The following is a 15007-nucleotide window of genomic DNA, read 5'->3' as shown; positions in this document are numbered from 1 at the left end:
TGTTATTAGAATAGCCAGCATTTTTTAAAACAGTTTTTTCTTCTGTCCTCACCAGCATCTGTGTGATGACCTGGAGTATCAGGAGGAGCTGGCGGAGGTGGCTCTGACGGAGGTGGGTCTGGTTTCCAGTGTGGCCAGCCCTCAGGTGCTGGAGGCGCTGTCTGTGGACTGCACCCGGCTGAAGGAGGCCATCTCCCGCACCAAGGACATGATCCACCTGAAGAGAGAGGAAAGAGACATAGGCCTTCTCAAGGTCATCACAGGTAAGGACTGAGTTTGCGGAGAGAGAGACAGACAGACAGACAGACAGGCACTTTATTAATCGCAATTTGGGAAATGCGATACTGATCCTACCTTTAAAATATTCTATTTTTAAATCATGTTGTTAATTTTCCTCCAGTTGAAAAGCAGTTGTTTGAGGAGTGGTTCCAGAACTTGCAGCTGTCCGTCAATGAATGCTTCGAGCACCCCGAGAGCAGAGCAGACGTGGAAACGTTCCTGCAAAGACTTGCTGTAAGTGGATACATATATGAATGTGTATCTTAAAACTATTTCCAGTTAGATGATGACTCCTCACAGTTTCTCTTATGTCCATCAGAGTTTCTTGAAGTCCAAGGATGCAGAGAGACGTCTGGAGCAGCTGAAGGACCAGCGTGAGAGAGGCAGCCAGCAGCTTCCTCCCCAGCAGCTCTCTGAGTTCACTGATTGGCTGAAAGAGCAGCAGAAGGAGGTCGCTACGTTCAGAACGCACTGCCAGAACCGGCAGGAACAAATGGAGCCGCTCCTCAGAGACCTGAACAGGTAACTGCTTCTTTGGTTCCCTGAAGAACAAGTCACGGATATCTCTGCTTCTGCCTTTCTGATCAGGACTCTCACATCTGCACACAAATGTCACCAATAAGGAAACGTGTTTTTAAAACCTTTTTTTGTCTTCTTTTCCTCTAGTCTGCAGAAGCACCACGACAGCTTCCGTGAGTGGCTGCAGTACAAAGAAAAACATGCGGTGGAGTCGGAAAAAATCAAGCTTTTTCTTAAAGACCTGCAAGATGAGAGGTGAATTTCAATTTCAATCATCAATTTAGAGAGAACTCTGAACTGAACTGATTTTATTCAGATATCTTACAGTAAAGACCACAGCAAATGTTCATTAGGTAACTCTGGACATTTAAATATGAAGTCAAATACTTTGGAAGAAATCCTAACCACTTGTCTTGTTTATCTTCTGTCTCACTTTCCGCTGTCTTTTTATATTTAATCCGTTAAAACCTTGCTTCCACTTTTTTCCATGTGACAGTGGTAGAGCTGAGACCCTCGCTGAGCTTTTAGCATCCATAAGCAAACAAGGCGTCCGAGCTGAGAGCCTCCTGAAGGACAGTGATAACCTGATACAGCGCTACAGAAACCTGGTGGCCAGGCTGCAGAAACAGGCCGAAGCTCAGGGCGCCATGCAGGGGAAACTGGAGGAGTTTAACAGCCAGGCGAAGAGCACCAGGAGCTGGATCACTGACCTCATGGAACCCCTCAGCTCTCCTGGCTCACAGACAGAGGACCTGAAGCGCAAAGCACAGGTCAGTGAAACCCAGCCTGATGAACCTGTTCTCGCTTTTACACTTCAAATCGGAAATTCTTATTTCTTCTACTTTTCAAATGTTGTCAAAAAGAAAAATACTACATTACGCATTTACAAGCTAACTGTTTTACAAGCACATTTGCATGAGTCAGGACAGTGCATGTGACATTGAGAAGGGTCGTTTTTAAACAAGACATGTAAGAACAAGGGAAAATAATTGTGTATTACATTCCAGTTTAAGTTTAGTTTATTAATTTGCAACATCGTTACCACAGATTCATATAACTGTATTTTATTACTTAATTTATAATCATAAGTTAAGCCCCTACATTTTCTTATTCTGCTTTTATTTGCGTTGTTTCTTTGTTGGAGGGGTAGCTTACCTCTTCTTCTCTGTAATTGTTGTGAAATATATAATATAAACTTAATTATGGAAGCATTCATCTCAAAGTAAAATCAGGCTGAAGGAATTTAGGTCGTTAGTTTTAATCTAACCTGTCGGTGACTAGATTAAAACGTCATTAGGATTCATTCAATGAGGATGCAAATAATTCTTTCAAAAGTTGTATAATATTCCCATTTGGTCCCCAGGCCATCCTGACCTCCAAGCCTGAGGGAGACTCCGAGGTGAACAACCTGAGAAGACAAAGTGAAACTCTGTGTGGGCAGGAGGACCTGGATAAAGGCAGGAAACAGGAAGTCCAGCAGACAGTAAAAGAGACAGAGGCGCAGTGGAGGGCGGCTCTGCAGACCGCTGAGAAGAATCTCAACCAGGCTGAAAAACAGGCTCTGCTGGAGAAGGACTTGGACGCTGTCAAAACCCAGAATGAAAGCGTTCAGTCCTGGATCAGAGACCAGCAGCAGATCCTGCAGTCGCTTGGTGGTTGCATGCAAGTTGAAGAAAAACTCCAGATTGCAAAAGTAAGTTCAAAAGGCTTCAGGGTCAGTTTGTAAGATTGGGGTGGGTTTTCATTTATAGAACATCTTGTACATGTTTGTGTTTTGAGGATAGATGCAAAGCAATCTCCTAAAGGGGATATGTTATTCTCTTCAGGCTACTCTGAGCTCCAAACCGGATGGAGATGCAAAGCTCCAGGATCTGAAGCGACAAAGCCAGAGTCTGTGTGAGAACCAGGGCTTGGACGAGAGCAGACGACAAGAGGTTCAGGACGCAGTCAGAGAAAGCACGGAGCAGTGGAGGAAAGTCTTACAGGCTGCAGAGGAGGGTCTCAACAAGGCAGAGACTGAAGCTGCCGCTGGAAAGGACTTCGATGTTTTCAAAGCCCGAAATGAAAGCAACCAGTCCTGGGTCAAAGAGCAGAAGCAGAAGCTGCTGTCCCTCGGTAGTCAAATGCCTCTTGAAGAGCGGCTACAGGTCGCACAGGTGAGTTTACAAGTCAGGCTTAACCTACAAATATCAGGGTGCAACATGTATATTGTGTGAACAAATACAATTAAGTATTAGTATTGCATTTTTACATAAACTGTTTGGACTTTTTTAAAGTATCAGATAGGATAAAATGATACAATTGATGTATGTTCATGGCTAAATCAAGGTGAAGGTCTGTCACTGCATTATCATTATTTTATATGCACAATATTTTCTGTGATTAGCCACAAATAACACTAATTGCCCAATTTTGTTGTTGTCCCTCCTCATGTTAGACTGACACATATCCAGTGGTCAGTGATGTACCTGAACGCGTTCAATGAACGATCGTTCATGAACGCGTTCATATTTTGGGCGAACGTGAACTGAACGTACTGTATTTCCGCTAGATGAACGTAATTGAGAACGCGTTCATTCTCAGCGCTGTATAACGGCGTTCAAACGTGCGTTCATTCTCAGCACTGTATTATAACGGCGTTCAAAAGTGTGCCAGATTTCATATGCCTTTCAGCCGAAAAGGCTTATCAAAATAATGCGGAAAACCACCCAATCTGGCAACAGCAAGCTGCCTGTGACGCGTACGCGCCTGTCACCCCTGGCTGTCGCACTAAAATATAAATATACTAAATATATCAGACTCCTCACAACAAACAATGTGGAACCGCGGAACCGGCGAGCATTGAATGAATGAATGAATTAGTATGGACGAAGCCGAGAGCAGCTGCAGCAGCACTCGCTCAGAGTGAGACTCTACGGCAGGGGTGGGGAACCTCCGGCCTCCGGCCGTATACGGCCCGCGAGACAATTTGGTACGGCCCTCGAGGTAATTTATAAACACACGCAAAAAATAAAAAAATGAAAGAAATCTAGACCGCAAAAAAATTAAACAAGCGAGTACCTGTTTTTCCTGGCCAAGGTCAGGGTCCTTGAACACAACACGAGCCTAACGTGTCATCACGTGGTATATGTCTCGACTGACAGGGGTGCAGTTCTGACGGAGAGCACCAGAACGCCACTCCAGCACTTCAGAAATTGCAGTACCGATAAGTCCATACACATGCCACAGTTTCTGCGTGTCTGTGTCTTTAGTTGTAAGCCCAGTGGCGATCTGCTCATCTGTCATACAGTCAATAACTGTGTTGTTGTCATTAGCATCTGGTTAGCTAGCTATGCTAACGAATATAAGAAGCTTTGTCTACAACCAGTGAGGTCAAGGCACATCTTTATATGATCATTATAGTTATAAAAAAAATAAGAGAATAAAGTAAACAGGTATAAAATACTATAAGACAGTTATTAATAAAGAAGAATACAGTTTGAAAGGGTAGTGATTTGTCAAATATCCATAAATTAAAAGAAAATCTGCTTACAGTTGTGTTTGGGTGTTGAGAGATGTGTCCATAGATCTCCTAATGTTGCTCTCAAAGTGCAACACATCTTGCCAGGGGAGCACGCCCCCCGGACCCCTCTAGAGGAGGTTAGGTCCCCCCCACTTAAACCATGTTCACATGGATAGGAAACTAAATACATTTGCACACATCTTGTGTCCATAAATTATCTTTCTGTTTAGGTGGTCACGCCACACCCTGCACGTGCATGCATACGCGAGTCATGGTGAGATATCTGGATTAGGAGGTTGCTTTTTCTTTGCACAGAATGAAATGAATGAGCTGTGATTTTAGTTTTTTTAAGCAGAGGTCAATAACTTGTACGGCCCTCTGAGGATATTGTAAAAATTGAAATGGCCCATTAACATCGTACAGGAGACAAATAATAGCTCGCAGCAACTTATTGAAAAAAGAACTATGAACTATAAATTAGTTCATTTTTGAAACCATGAACTTTAGTTCAACATTTTGAATTATGAACTATGAACTGAACTAGTTCATTTTAAAATATGTGAACTGTGAACTGAACTAGTTCATGTAGAAAGTGAACTTTCCCAACACTGCCAGTGGTGTTGACAAGTGATGAGTTTGAAGCTGTAGTGAAGTTTAGGGCAACTTGTTCTGATTTATCCCCACCATACCTTTGTCCTCACCTTCAGGCTGTTATAAACTCCAAACCTGAGGGAGAGTCCAAGCTGCTCGCGCTGAAGACACAAGCTGGAGCTCTGAGTGAGCATCTGGAGGAGAGCAGGAAGGCAGAGGTTCAGCAGTTGGTAAGAGACTCAGAGCAGCAGTGGAGGAACGTTCTGCAGGCCGCCAGGCAGGCAGAGCTCCGCAGTCTGACGGACGACTTTGATACTCAGAGTAAAAACACTCAGTCCTGGATCAGAGACAGGCAGCAGAAGCTCCAGTCCGTGGGAGCTCACACTCCACCTGGTGAGAGATGTCACACAGCGCAGGTCAGTTTCATCTTAATTCACTGTATATGAATATTAAGGAATTATCAAGTGCTAAAGCCAAACCTTTTCCTTCCTTCATTCCCTCTTTGAATTGTACAGTTTAACTGATTCAACTATTACATGTAATAAACGTTTTGTTTGTAGGACATCTTGAGCTCCAAACCTGAAGGCGACTGTACGGTAAACAACCTGAGGAGGCGGGCCCAGGGTCTGTGTGACCACCCGGACGCAGACCAGGGCAGGAAAGTCCACGTTCAGAAGACGATCAGAGACACAGAGGAGCAGTGGAAGACCGTCCTGCAGGCTGCCAAACAGGTGGAGGCTGCTGCGGGAGCCGAGATCTCACAGGAGACTGAGAAGAGAACGCTGGAGGTACTTCAGTGCTATGACAGCGTGACATCTTGTTTTATCATGGAAGTCACCATATAAAGTCCTGGTTAAGGAAAGCATCTGCTGATTTGTTAAACATGATTCAGCTTATTCCTGTGTAACTTGAAATTCTTACCTTTTTTAGTCTTTAAGATAGATTACAATTCTCAAAGAAAAGCATTTGTTCACCCATCACAACACTTTCTATGTTGTTTAAGAAATACATATTTTGTGTCAGAACAAAAACGGTATGGCAGTAAAATAAATGTGTATAGTGAGGCTTTACATACGCCGTGGTAGGTGATACATAATATGCTCGAAAAAAATGACCGTCATAAAGTTGTTCCCCTTCACGTTGAAAGGTGTTTTTAAAAAAAACAACATTTGAAACCACCTCATTATGTGTGTCTTTTCTCCTCTTCAGTTGAAAGACTTTGAAACCCAGCAGCAGGACACTTCCCGCTGGCTCACAGACTTCCAACAGCAACTGGACTCACTGACGAGCCAAACCAAACCCAAGGACCGACTGCAATCTGCTCAGGTGAGCTGATGGGTCACCTGACAGGGAGAAGGTCACATCTCCATTGTCCTCTTTTGGACACAAACGTCTTGATTCTATAAGAAACACAAATTCAACTGCCAGTAAGACCTCTTTAAAGCCTCATTAGTTTTATAATAATAAAATTATGACTTCTGTTTTCTATCCCCAGGCCATTATCAGCTCTAAGACCAAAGGAGACTCGATGCTCCAGGAGCTCAAGAGACAAAGCCAGATTCTGTGTGGGCAGGACCTCGAGGAACCCAGAAAACAAGAGGTTCAGCAGAAAGTAAGAGGTGCTGAGGAGCAGTTGGCGAAAGTCCTGCAGAGCGCTAAGCAGGCCCAGGATCAGGCTGAGAAGCAGTGTGCTCTGGAGGGAGAGCTGAAGGAATATGAAGCTCTGAAAGAAGACACCAAAGCCTGGCTGGAAGAAAAGCAGAAGAGCCTCGTCTCTCTGGATGTTCAGGCAGATCCAGAGATAACTATTACCACTGCACAGGTGAGTTTGAAGCATAGAGTATTGGCAAAACAAATCTGTGCTAACGTAAAGTTGTGTTAATTGTGGCATGGAGTTTTTTGTTAAATTATATTGGCTAATTGTTGTTAAACATTTTTCAGTTTTCATTTCTTCACGTTTATGTGTTTTCCTTTAATGTACTTGATACATTTCTTCACTACTGCTAGTCACGATGTCTGTAGGAATTCATCCCTTTATTAAAAATGTCTTTCCAAAATATTTGATGGTAAATTAGATCTCAGTTTTCCATCACTGGATATTTAAAAAAAAAATTGTTTTAATAAAATGAGTTCTGGTCTGGACAGTACATCATTTCAATCTAAAACTAAAGTACCAAGATTTATTTGTAAATGTATTAACAATACCTCTTTGTATAAAAAAACACTTTCGATGACACTTAGAGATATTAAGGTAAACATGTTTTATCCTCAGACTATCCTGAGCTGTAAGCCTGAGGGAGACTCCAAGCTGACTAAACTGAGGAAAAGGAGCCAGAGTCTGTCAGACCAGGAGGATCTGGAGGAGACGTTAAGACAAGAGGCTCAGCGGACAGTGAAGGAGTCGGAGGAGCAGTGGAGGACCGTCCTGGAGACCGCCGAGAACACTCTGAAGAAAGCTGAGGTCCATTACTCGCTCTCCAGGGAGCTGGAGGCTTTCCGCAGCAAAGCAGGGAGCACCAAAGCGTGGGTGAAAAAGCTGCTGCAGCAGCAGGCCGGCTCCAAGGGCAGCGGCACTCAGGGCAGCCGGGCTGAGATAGAGGGCAGACTGAACACAGCACAGGTACAGGGCAACATATCATATAGAGCTTAATAGAGTTTTTTAATATTGAGGTTTGTTTTATTCTGTGAAGTCATTCTTTCCTATGCAGGGACGTTTGTCAAATAAACTATAATTGTATTAAAGAGTTAGAGCAGTTAAATATAACTATTACAAATTGTTTATGATTGTGTCTTTAGGCTATTTTGAGCTCCAAGTCGAAGGGAGAAGCTCAGGTGATGGAGCTGAAGAGGCGAGCGGAGAGTCTGTGTGAGCAGGAAGATCTGCAGGGAGACAAGAAACTAGAGGTCCAGAAGATGGTCCAAGACACTGAGCAGCATTGGAGGACGGTCCTGCAGGCTGCTGAGGACACACAGAGGTACAGGAACTTGTTTTTCATTTGAAAGACATGTCACCGGCTCAGTTACATCAGCTGACTGTAGCTTCTTATCAAAGTTCAGTTCTTTTTGGCATCAGGCATCTTAAAAGTGTTCTTAAGCAATACACTCAATTCCTTTCAATCACAAGGCTGGGATTTGAAAACATTTCTATGTATTGAACTGTTGTTGGAATCCTTTTCCTTAAGTAGGCCAATATCCCAAACTGTACATTTGTCTCAGGGGGCTTTTGAGTATAAACAGTTCAACAAACATAATGAATAGAATTAAAAAAATAATAAAATTACAACATAAACAATCGAAATTGACAAAATGAAAATGTGAACCTATATTTAGAGGATCTAGTAGAAGTTGTTCTTGCAACTCATAGCCCTAACAACAACTGTCTTTAATCTGCTATCACCCATCAGGCAGCTGAAGGGTGTTGTGGAGCGCCTGGGCTCCTGTCTGTACCAGCGAGGCCAGGCTGAGGCCCGTCTGTCTGAGTGTCAGAAGCAGACCTCCGGCCTTCCGAGGGTCTTCCCCTGGCCCGGGCTGGGAGAGCGGAGGCAGGCGGTGGAACAGGCCCGCACTCTGCTGGAGCAAAGCACAGCTCTGGCCCCCGTCCTCTCTAACCTCCGCACACAGGTACGAGCACAGGAAGCCAGTTCAACTACATCTATATGTAACATTATTAATGTTGTATCAGTTCTTAAATACACTCATAGGTATGCTTAATGGTTTTATTTCTTCACAACTATTGTTTAACTTTATTAAAGCTAAATGAGTGTGATTAGAAATACGTGAGACACATGTGAGGTTGAGTTGTTATTTGACCCCTGAAGGCTGCCGAGCTGTTTGAGATCACACAGGACATTGGCTGGACAGATCAATCAGTGGCAGACAAGGAGACGTCCATTCCTCCTCTGCTGAAAGAGCTCACTGTGAGTTCTACTTTTTTGTCAAGATTATAATGAGATTGTATTTGCTATATATTGAGACCAAGTGTCAAATGTAAACTGTCTAAATATGACTTAACTTGACTCTGATGAATGCAAAGTTAACCAGAAGATTGTAATGCAATTAATGAAGAAGTAAAATGCTTCTCTAAATGTATTTAACAGGCTGAACAAATAACTTGGTCAAAATAGCCACGTTTCTTTGGCTGAAAAAATGTAACTACTGTTGTTTTCAGGAAGCGGTAGCAAACCTGGAGCAGGGCATGGTGACGGAGAGGCAGTGCACCCAGCTGGTGGAGCAGCATGTAGCGGCTCAGGATTGGCTGAGGGAGCACGTTAAAGGCCTGGGAGCTCCTCCTGCAGACAGAAAGGGTCTACACAACGCTGTCAACACTCTAAAGGTCAGACACATTTACACATCATTATTAGTTTAGATATTTGAGAGAAGCCAGTTGCAGCAATTTGTCTCTGAAAATATTGAAAACTGAAAAAATCTTAACCAGTAACAACAAAAACATTTCCAAGCTTTTTGTAATTACTGGTTAAGACATGTTTTGATGAAAACTCATGTTTGAACTGGGAATGTGTGTTACATTTCTCCGCAATGACTGTCATGTTTCATCTTGGAACATTTATTTGTATCCAAATATTAGGGGCTCTTTCCAAGAATGTCAATTGCATTCTAATAATCTTTCTCTCCCTGCTGATGCCAGGCTTTACTCCAGACAGTGGATAGAGAGCAGAGGGAGATGAAGGAGCTGGACTCTGCCAGAGATAGTTTGCTGAGCCTCTGCTCCCCTGGAGGTCGGGATGCCCTTACCCTGGAGGTCAGCCATCTCCACGACCTCTGTGCCACCTCAGAGCGGGAGGTTAGGGAGCGCCTGGCGGCCTGTGAGGTGCGGCTGGAGGAGCAGGACAGTCGGGTGGCCAAGAAGGCCCAGGGGCTGAAGGATAAAGCTGCAGCGTTGCAGTGGGAGCTCCGCTCTCTGGACCAGGCGCTCAGCTACAGCGAACCGCAGAACAACATCGATCAGCTCCAACAGCACTGGAACAGCCTCCAGGTATTACTGCTTTAAACTGGACGTAACCACCCCACCATTTTATTATTATTTAGAAGGGTGAGTTCCAGGGAATACATCTGTAGAAAAGGATTTTGTACAGTAAGTGAACCTTCCTAGTAAATGTGACGAATGAAGAATATCATTCATGAAAAAGATGTTTCTATTGTTATTCTTAACTCTTTTCATGTAAATTGATGTTATAGGAACAGATAGATTTATTAAGAGATAAAAAACATTTGTCCAACAGCCTCCAGGTTATTATTACCTTATTTATCCTTCAACAAATCTCAATGTACCTACCTGTTTTATTATCAAAACTGCTGCTATGTTCCACATGCAGGGATGCTAATATTGCTCTATTTCTATGTTACACTATTGCAGGAATGTGCATATTACTTATGTGATGATGTCTTCCTTCTTCTGTTAGAAATGTGAGAAATCCCTAAAAGATTTGGGTGTGAAAGTTCATGACCTTCACCAGGAAATAGAGGTTACGTCTGCCACTGACGAGCTGCCATCAGAAGTGATGACTTCGGTGAAGTCCTTATGCCAGCAACATGACAGGTACCACCTTTCAAAACAGATGACATGTCCTCATGTTGTTGTTGAGATGTCACATATAGATGAAAACAGCCTCATTATAAATTGGGGATTGATTGTTACTAACATTAAGACAAGCATTAGTTTTTTTTGCAAATTTTTCTTTGAAATATACATTTGTATTTCTCTCAAAGTTTAAACAAGAAATATGTAGTGACAAAAAGCTGATGAAGTTGCATGACATGCAGTAACTGTACACTTCATCACTGGAGCTTTTTTAACTTGATTTAGCCTTCTTGAACGGATTCCACACATTCTCAGCTGGCATTTTCTATTTCAATTTAGTTTTCAATTATTCTTACCAGAAACATGCCTTAGTGGATCACTCTGCCCAAGCTGAGTGGGCAGAGTGATCCACTAAGGCATGTTTCTGTTTCAATGGCATGGAAACTGATTAAATTATAAACTGATTGCATGTTATCTAATGCCTTAACTCACATTTACACATGAACATTTCTGTGTATTGCTGTTCCATAAATGTGTTTGTAATTAGTTCTTGCAGTTGTTTCTTAGGCACACTATTTTTTGCTGGGGAAACATATTACAAATGTTTTAATTTTGAGCTAATTTAGTATAAATCATGCATATGCAAATGTTGTTTAAATGTGATTTAACTATGTCTACAGTCTAAAGTCCAGGATGAGTGAGCGTCAAGGAACCTGCTCTACAAACACAGCACGCTGTCTGATGGACTGTCTCCATGCTTTGCAAGACTGGAACCAGAGCAAACCTTCACAGTCCATTTCTTCTGTGCAGGTTTCTGTCTTTTCATGCTTATTGCTTTCTTTTAGTAAACATTTATGCAGTTGAGTAAACTTGAGGGCTGCTTATTACATCTAATCTTTTGCAATCCATGATCAACATTTCATACACACACTGATTTCTCATCACTAAGCAATTTAATATGTTTTTCCTCCTGGTGTTAGGCGAAATTAGAGGAAGGTGAAAAGTTGCAGTCCAGCCTAAGGGATGCACTTTCTCACGATCAGTTTCTAAGAGACTGTTTGAAGCCCGACTTGGCTATGAAACTGGAGAGGGATTGTTCAGAAAGACTCACCGAAGCAAGCACACAGAAGGTTTCTCTTCGCCTGAGCTTAAAGGTATTTTATGCATGTTTAACAGATGTATATATAATTCATAGTTAATTAACTACCGTAATTTTCAGACTATAAGGCGCACCTGAATATAAGCCGCAGCAGCTAAATTGAATGATGTGTACATATATAAGCCGCACTGGACTATAAGCCGCAGGTGTTTTAATGTTTAATTACCATATGTAAGCAGTCCAGCCTTTCGGAACCCGTTGGTGATCGTGGATGTGTTGACACTCCTCCACGCTGTCAGGATCCACTCGCAAACTTGAGCGAAAGTTGCTTTTCGCATGCGACCAGTTTTGGTGAATGATTTATCGCCGCTAGTCATCCACGCCTCCCACTGAACGAAGGGTTTGTGCATGAAAACTTCCTTTGCACAAACTGTCTCGCTCTCGTAATGTCTGTCTGTCTTGCTCTCGTTCTGTCTCTCATACCACTCTCGGTTCCACTTTTACTTTTGCGCGCTACCTGTCTCACTCTTTTCCGGCTTCCAGCTTTTCCTGCTGGAGCCCGCCGTTTAAAGGTGGGGGGCGCGGACCAGCCATAGAGCCCATAGAGTTAAAAGTGGTGGACTGTAACCTGTAAAATCCATAGATTTAGGAGGTCCCCTAGTGGCCGTTAGCTGTAAAAATCCATAGATTAGCCGCTCCGTTATATAAGCCGCAGGGTCGAAAAATGGGAAAAAAGGCGCGGCTTATAGTCCGAAAATTACGGTACTTAAAAAAGGTTATGTAACTCAGTAATAATTAATGAAATTTGTACCTTTTTTTTACTCAAGGAACTTGATGGAAAGCGTAAACAAAAGCTGCCTGATGTCCTTCAAGGTAATGTAGAGGAGACAAAGACACCGGTAGTGGCACCACCACGAAAAAGCAAGTGCTCACCTGAGAAGAAACAACAAGTCGAACTGCAAAGAAACATTCCCATAACAGAACAATCTACGTCTATTGAGTATGAATTATTGGTTTCTGCTGAGCTGGAAACTGATCCTAAAACATTGAAGCCTACTTTGACAGCAGTCAAGGAAGACATCAAATCCATTGGTGTCGAACACAGCAGAATAGAACCAACAAAAACTAAATCTCAGAGTTCAAAGGTCATTGGGCAGTCTGCAGCTAGTGTTAGTGAGAAAACTACACCTGTACCATCCAGGAGAAAATCCAAGACTTTGGCCACTGATACTGAACCTGCCCAGCCTAAGGTGGAGCCTGCAATGGTGAAAACTGTTATTACTCAAGGATCACCTGGACATTTGACAGGAAGTGCTTCTTCTGAAGAAACAAAGCGTAAGGCAACCATTATTCTAGATGTATCAGAGCCATTCCCGTCTGTCACAGTAGCAACTGATGCCACTATTAGCTCAGCAATGGCTGTCACAAAGCAAGCTAAGACCATGGTTGATGAGTTAGCCAGGCTTGGACCTACCAGCAAAGAGTCAAAGACTGCAGACATGTCTTCTAAGGATAATGTTTCAAAACCTGCGCAGATCAAAGGCGACACAGAGAATCTAAAATCTGTCCTCTCTTCAACGCCCATCACAGAAACAGATAATGCGCAATCTAAGTCTGTACAAAAATGTCAAGAGTCAAAGAGCTCCAACGTTTCTACGACTGCAAAGCTTGTCGAAACTAAGAAAATCCCTCAGATTGGAAAGACTGCTCAAGGCGAGCAGCCTAGCGAAACTGCTGTTTTGGTAGAAAATAAGCTTTCCCCATCCAAAAGAAAGTCAAAGAGTCAAAAACTTTCACCAGCATTTTCTTACAGTGAGAAAACACAGACCATGGAAATGCCTGACAGTCAAATGTCTTCACAGAGATCCAAGGAGCAAACTGGTTCTGCTGCTGTGGTGGTAGAAGCTGAGTTTGTACGAACCATGAGAAAGTCAAAGAGTCTTGACGTTTCCACTGTTTCAGAGACTGGGAAGCTTTTCAGTTCAGAGTCAGTTCCATTGCCAGCTGTAATTGCTGTTTCGGAAAAAAGTGAGGTTTCACCACCAAAGCAAAAGTCAACAACTCTACCTCTGAACAAGTCTGACAAGCAGGTAATACATATAATGGAAGAACATGAAAGTCAGAGGTCTGCTTTGACAAAAAGTGCTGAACTTACGACAACTTTGCAGCAAGTTGATGTCCCAAATAAAACTGCTGATGGGAAATGTAAAGATGATAAGAAAGAACCTGACAGCCTGAACTCTCCACATGTGGCCACAGAAACAACAGAAGCTACTGTTGTGAAAGAAAAGAAGCCTTTTCCAACCAAAAGAAGATATAAGGGTCCAAAGTGTTTCCCTGAACATGTAACCAAGGAGGTGGCGGAGAGTAAGCAAGATCCCGAAAGTCAGAAGTCTACATTAAGCTCTGAAGAGCAAATTGAAACTTTTGTTGAGGAAGAAACTAAAGTCATACCACCAAGGAGGAAATCAAGGGGTTTGGAGGCATCCAAAGTTCCAGAAAGTACATTTCTACTACCCAAGGGAATGTCAAAGAGCACAAAACCTCCTCATGAACCTTTAGAGACTGACACACCTCAGACAGCAATAGAATCGGAAGGTCTAAGATCTACTTTAGGTTCATTTGACAGAAACAATGGTGTTGTGATTGAAAAAAAAAAGCTTGTAGCAACCACAACAAAAACTAAGAGTGGGGACTTTTCCACAGCTTCCGAAACCGTTGTTACCCATGTAATGTCACCTGCTGCTGAGCCTGAACAAAGTAAGAAAGAACTTGACAGTCAAAAGTCATCAACTCTAGATGTTGTCGAAGGAACAATCAAAACTACTGTTGTGGATAAAGGTAATCCTTCACTAACAAAAATTAGGTCAAGGGATCCAAAACTTTCTTCAGAACGTACTACCAAAGAGCTGACAAAGACTAAGGATGAATCTGACAATCAGAAGCCATCTTCAACCCCAGAGGTTGTCACAGCACCAACTGAAATGGCTCTTGTGGAAAAAGGTAAACTTTCCCCATCCAAAAGAAAGTCAAAGGGTCTTAAACTTTCCCCAGACCCTTCTGATATGCAGCAGAAAAACATAAAGGAAGAATCTGACCAGTCAGAATCATCTGCAACTCCAGAAGTGGCCACAATAACCAACTAAAACTGCTGTTTCGAGGAAGGTAAACTTTACGCCAACCAAAAGAAAAGTCAAAAGGGCTTAAATTTACAAGAGCTACTACCACAGAGCTGACAAATACCAAGGAGGACTCTGACAATCAGAAGTCATCTTCGACTCAAGACGTGGTCACAGCAACGACTGAAAAGGGTGTTTCAGAGGAAGGTAAACTTTCACCGACCAAAAGAAAGTCAAAGGGTCTCAAACTTTCCCCTGAAACTGCTTCTACTGATTCGACAAAGACCAAGGAAGAGCCTGACAGTCAGAAGCCATCTTCAACTCCAAAAGTGGCCACAAAACCAACTGAAACGACTGTT

At 42.8% G+C, this 15007-nt stretch overlaps 1 protein-coding gene across 1 annotated transcript in view; it reads left to right on the top strand.

Moving 5' to 3' along the window:
• syne2b (spectrin repeat containing, nuclear envelope 2b) overlaps positions 1–15007 on the top strand; it is a 154436-nt gene that overhangs the window by 40688 nt on the left and 98741 nt on the right. The window contains 21 exon segments of the mRNA XM_071201671.1: positions 56–263; positions 401–513; positions 599–801; positions 946–1053; positions 1295–1568; positions 2162–2491; positions 2625–2954; positions 5008–5307; positions 5452–5679; positions 6101–6217; positions 6387–6713; positions 7164–7511; positions 7688–7866; positions 8296–8512; positions 8710–8808; positions 9060–9224; positions 9537–9884; positions 10312–10448; positions 11111–11240; positions 11411–11584; positions 12357–14629. Of these exon segments, the coding sequence (XP_071057772.1) occupies positions 56–263; positions 401–513; positions 599–801; positions 946–1053; positions 1295–1568; positions 2162–2491; positions 2625–2954; positions 5008–5307; positions 5452–5679; positions 6101–6217; positions 6387–6713; positions 7164–7511; positions 7688–7866; positions 8296–8512; positions 8710–8808; positions 9060–9224; positions 9537–9884; positions 10312–10448; positions 11111–11240; positions 11411–11584; positions 12357–14629 (6608 nt within the window).

Source organism: Pseudochaenichthys georgianus, chromosome 22 (assembly GCF_902827115.2).
Source record: "Pseudochaenichthys georgianus chromosome 22, fPseGeo1.2, whole genome shotgun sequence".
Lineage (NCBI taxonomy): Eukaryota > Metazoa > Chordata > Actinopteri > Perciformes > Channichthyidae > Pseudochaenichthys > Pseudochaenichthys georgianus.
This window is presented reverse-complemented; position numbering and strand designations above follow the sequence as displayed.